The sequence below is a fragment of the Suricata suricatta genome, chromosome 6 (assembly GCF_006229205.1).
Source record: "Suricata suricatta isolate VVHF042 chromosome 6, meerkat_22Aug2017_6uvM2_HiC, whole genome shotgun sequence".
In the NCBI taxonomy this organism is placed as follows: domain Eukaryota; kingdom Metazoa; phylum Chordata; class Mammalia; order Carnivora; family Herpestidae; genus Suricata; species Suricata suricatta.
In genome coordinates this window covers 4,246,795-4,252,203 of record NC_043705.1, presented here as the reverse complement: position 1 = coordinate 4,252,203, position 5,409 = coordinate 4,246,795, and the positions used below count along the sequence as shown (strand labels likewise).

The window sequence follows — 5,409 nt, the reverse complement described above, 5'->3', positions numbered from 1 at the left end:
CCAGTCAGAGTGGCGAAAATGAACAAATCAAGAGACTATAGATGCTGGCGAGGATGTGGAGAGACGGGCACCCTCCTACACTGTTGGTGGGAATGAAACCTGGTGCAGCAACTCTGGAAAACAGTGTGGAGATTCCTCAAAAAACTATCAGTAGAACTCCCCTATGACCCAGCAATAGCATTGCTAGGGATTTTCCCAAGGGATGCAGAAGTGCTGATGCATAGGAGCACATATATCCCAATGTTCATAGCGGCAATTTCTACAATAGCCAAAACATGGAAAGAGCCTAAATCGCCATCACTTGAGGAAAGGATCAAGAAGATGTGGTGTATGTATACAATGGAGTATTACATGGCAATGAGAAAGAATGAAATCTGGCCATTTGTAGGAAAATGGATGGACCTCAAGGGTGTCATGCTAAGCAAAATAAGTCAGGTGGAGAAGGACAGATACCATGTTTGCACTCATAGGTCTAACAGGATAAACCTGATGGAGGACCAGGGGGAGGGGAAGGGGGAAAGAGAGTTGGGGAGAGGGAGGTATGCAAATCACGAGAGACTACTGAATACTGAAAATGAACCGAGGGCTGAAGGGGGAAGGGGAAAGGGGAATGAGGGGGTGGTCATGGAGGAAGACACTTGTAAGGAAGAGCACTGGATGTTATATTGAAACCAATATGACAATAAATAATTTTTGAAATGTTTTTTTTTTTATTTTTGAGAGAGAGAGAGAGAGAGAGAGAGAGAGAGAGAGCAGGGGAATGTCAGAGAGAGAGGGAGACACAGAATCCGAAACAGGTTCCAGGCTCTGAGCTAGCTGTCAGCACAGAGCCTGACACAGGGCTTGAACCCATGAACTGTGAGATCATGACCTGAGCCGAAGTCAGAGGCTTAACCAACTGAGCCACCCAGGCGCCCCGACAATAAACAATTAAAAAAAATAAAAAATAAAAAAATAAAACTAAAAATTGAAAAAGGATGGAATACAACATCCATAATTGTTTATGAAATGACAATGTTATGTCTTTATTAATTGTGTTAAATGTTATACCTATAACAGATAGAATACCCATATGGGTTTTGGACAAATTATAAAATCTATAATACAACTATATAAAGTATCTGTTAATCTACTAGGTAGAAATGTTTAAAAAGTTAAATAATTTCCAAAAGTTATCTTAATCCACTCACCCATTTGGGCATCACCAAGTTTTTCTCAGATTACTGGTAGAATCAATAAATGAAATTTTATGTTTTATGTCTTTTGTGAATATGTCTCTAAGTAATCTGGATTGTCTGGCAGAAAAATCCTAAACCATCTCCATATTCTCTATTCTCTGATGTTATTCTCATTATTATGTTATATTATAAAATAAGAGTAAATAGTGCTGCTAGAACCTATTTCATAAATAGTAAAATCTAAGAATTTGAAGGAAAATGATCTTATATTGGCTTATCTTAACAAGTTGACATTTTTCATGAGAACGTAAGCCTTGCATTAGATCACAGAAATTCTCATAAAAAATGCAGAGAGGGGCACTTTGATGGCTCAGTCTGTCAGTTGTGTTTGGCTCTTGATTTCTGCTAAGATCTTGATCTCAGGGTTTATGGAATCGAGTCTCATGTCTGTCACAGACACAGAAGCTGCTCGGGATTCTATTTCTTTCAGTCTCTCTCTGCCCCACTCTGCTCATGTTCTCATTCTCTCTCTCTCTCTCTCTCTCTCTCTCTCTCTCTCTCTCTCTCTCTCTCTCTCTCTCTCTCTCTCTTCTCTCTTTCCCTGTCTCTCTCTCTCTCAAAAATAAATAAACATTTAAAAACCAAGCACGCATATTTTTTTCAGCTTTATGAAAATTACTCATTTCAGAAAACACATGAGCTTTGAAGGTGGCCTTGAGATCAGATAAAACTTCAGCCCCAACCAACACTTGGATCCCTACCTTTTGATATCAGAAGCAGAATATTCACGTTAGGTGTGCTGGAAACTCTGACGCATATAAACTCTGACATATTTACAGCAGCTCAAATTGGGTTAATTTGTTATTTACAGTGGGGATGTCGCAACACAGTTTCAATGCAACAGCTCATATTCATGTTAACGTATAAAGATTTTTTTCCACTTAAGCCATGGGAGTCTCCAGAATCACATATCTATGTCAGCTATATATAAATGATTTAAATATAAATATTTTTATAGATATAGTTATATAAATAAACAATAACTATTAACTTATATTTGGGGATGTCATACATGAGATTTAAGGAGAATATGAAGCATACAGAAAACCAACACTTTCTCATTAAACAAAAACTATTGCAGGCTGTGTTTTAACTTATCGGTAAGTAATAAATTGTATCATTTATCTTGAATGTATCATAGATAAGCTGCTATATAACGATTGCCACTTCAGATAGCTGTGAAATTAGGTGATTAACTAGTTGTTATTTAACCTTCTAATTTCTGTATAAGTCTAATTACATGAAATAGAAGTGGGGGTTTTGATTTTTTACTTTGCTTTTCTGTTTGGAGTGTCATTGTAACTACTATATTGTAAATGATGGAAAATAATTGTATATGTTAAAAAATAAATTGTATTATATTCAAAAAATAAGGCTAATAAAAATATGTAAGACTTTTATGAAAAAAACTATTATGTTTTCATACAACAACAGTACACAATCCATATAAAGATCAAGATATCTAAGAATAAGAGAACCAGTTTTAAGGATTCATAGTTACATTTTAGTTTTCCATGTATAGGACCAATTTCTACAGGAAATAGAAATAAATGATAACACCCAAGTCCTCCGCTATCCTCAATAAGGACAATGTCCAGAACAGTTAAAGCTCAATATGGCTATATCTCAATGTAATGCCTGTCACTTTCCCATCCATTTTCATAATAATCATTCATTTTCATAATAATCTTACATTCATTCCCATAATGTAGTATATACTGAGTTTTGTCATTCATTTTTTAAATGATTACTTCATATTAACATATTAAATTTCATAAAAAGCATTTTCCCCAAGGTTAAGCTTCTGATATGTTATAAACACAATATGTTTAATCAATGCAACCAAATAATGATATGTTATCATGGCAAGATCTTTTAATTTGTTAACTGGAAAAAATACAATGCGAAAAATGTGGATTTTGTCTTGCACTAAATTATTCCCTTACAGCCATAGCTTCAAACTATCATAAAAATGTCAAATATTTGAAGAAAAAAGTGAAAACAATTTTTTAATTTTAGAAAAAAATTGAATTTATGCTTTTGCCTACAAATATACAAAGATTATAAAATATTGGCTACTTAATTCAATTGATTGAATACGTAGATTTAAGCATAAAGCAAAAAAGGTACTGGGAAAAAACGACGTTTAAAGATTATCAGGCAATTTGCTCTCCAGACTTACCCCTCCCTAACACCTTCATGAACGCTCTGGCCACATCCTTGTTGCGGAAGCTATAGATGAGGGGATTCAGCATGGGAGTAAGAATAGTGTAAAAGACGGACACCAATTTGTCCTGGGTGGGAGAGCGATCTGAGCTGGGCCGCATGTATATGAACATAGCTGCTCCATAATACATTCCTACCACCATAAGGTGAGAGGAACAGGTGGCAAAAGCTTTCTGGCGGCCCTCCCTAGACGCCATGTGAATGACAGCCACAATAACATAAACATAAGAAGCAATGATTACTGCAACAGGGAAAAGAAGCATAATAACACAGCAGATAAATATCATCCTTTCAAATAACAATGTGTTAGTGCATGAGAGAGTGAGAAGAGCAGGGACATCACAGAAAAAGTGGGGTATTTCCCGAGCACCACAATATGAGAAAGACAATGCAACTGCAGCTTCAATTATACCATCAAGGGAGCCTAGAATCCAGGAAGAAGCTGCCATGAGACCACAGATTTTCTGGCTCATGAGAATAGAGTATCTTAATGGGTGGCAAATGGCAACATAACGGTCATAGGCCATTGCAGCCAACAGGAAACATTCTGCTCCAAGCAGAGACACATATAAAAATATCTGGGCTCCACAACCAGCCAGAGAGATGGACTTTCTGCCAGACAAGTAGTTGAAGGCCATCTTGGGGACAGTGGTGCAGATGAGCATGAGGTCCATGAGGGAGAGTTGGCTGAGGAGGACATACATGGGGCTGTGGAGCTGGTTGTCCAGGCAGATCAGGAGAACCATAGCAGTGTTTCCAATGACAGCCACTGTGAAGATACCCAAGACCAGTGAAAAAAGGAAGATGTGAGTGGGGCTGTTATTGAAGATTCCCACCAGGATAAAGTCTGAGTTGAAGGTCTGATTCTCCCAAGCCATGATAAATGTTTACTGCAAGGAATACAAGAAATGACAAATGGCTGGGATTGTATTATAGAATCTCAAATATTCTGTCCTGAAGTCACCACTTCTACCAAATATATATATTAGAATAAGTATGTTAAAGTATTGGTTTAGCTTGATATGATTTTTAATGCACAACACATTGTTCACAGACATAGTTACATGTTAAAAATATGAGAGTTTTCTCAAGTCACATAATCAGGTTAGATCAACGAGCAAACTCATATGTGTCGTGTAGATTGTCCATTCATAAAAACATTGTCACGAAAGACATAAACGTCTGTAAAGCCAATGAGATATATTTGTTTATTTTTTCCATGAAACATAGCATAAAAATTCTATCAAAGTGTAGAAAGAATTATGTATTAATTGTGATGAGACCAGATTAATTACACGTCAAGTAAATAGAAGGGACTGAGAAATTAGCAATCATATGTTCATTGAGAAATATTTTTTCTTTTCTTAACTTTTTTTAAATTTTGTAAATATTTTATTTGAGAGAGACAGAGAGACAGAGAGAGTGTGAGCAGGAGAGGGTGAGAGAGAGAGGGAGACACAGAATCTGAAGACAGGCTCCAGACTGTGAGCTAGCTGTCAGCACAGAGCCTGAAGCAGGGCTTGAACCCACAAACCTGAGATCATGACCTGAGCCAAAGTCGGATGCTTAACAGACTGAGCTACCTAGGCGCCCCAAGTAATATTTTTTTCTAATAATGGTGAATTGTCGTGGAAGTCATTCCTCATAAGTAAACCCTTTCCTCATTCATCTCTAAAGTGATGTGTGTCCATGAGACAGTCAAATATAAGCTATTATTCTCAAGACACAGAATAGAGTACAATGGCATAGTTCAAATATTTCAAATGTCTTCAACAGATTCCTTCAGCTGTGTGATCTTAGGCGATATTGATTATTGCAAGACTTATTTTATACTCTACAAATTTGAATATTACATATATACATATGTGTGTGTGGTGAAAATCAAATGAGATCATATTTTAAAATCATAAACAAAGTGTAATTACCCACTGTCTATAGCACTTTT

General features: G+C 36.4%; 1 protein-coding gene and 1 pseudogene across 1 annotated transcript; one reads left to right on the top strand and one right to left on the bottom strand.

Moving 5' to 3' along the window:
* The window catches only part of LOC115294106, a 49,350-nt pseudogene that overhangs the window by 2,663 nt on the left and 41,278 nt on the right, over positions 1 to 5,409 (top strand).
* On the bottom strand, positions 3,395 to 4,342 carry LOC115293708 (olfactory receptor 2M3-like). The gene has a single exon (XM_029941390.1). The coding sequence runs from the start codon at positions 4,340 to 4,342 to the stop codon at positions 3,395 to 3,397; it is 948 nt and encodes a 315-aa protein (XP_029797250.1).

Bases quoted from the DNA above. Each gene is read 5' to 3' on its own strand.
- LOC115293708 (XM_029941390.1), bottom strand. From the start codon at position 4,342: ATGGCTTGGGAGAATCAGACCTTCAACTCAGACTTTATCCTGGTGGGA.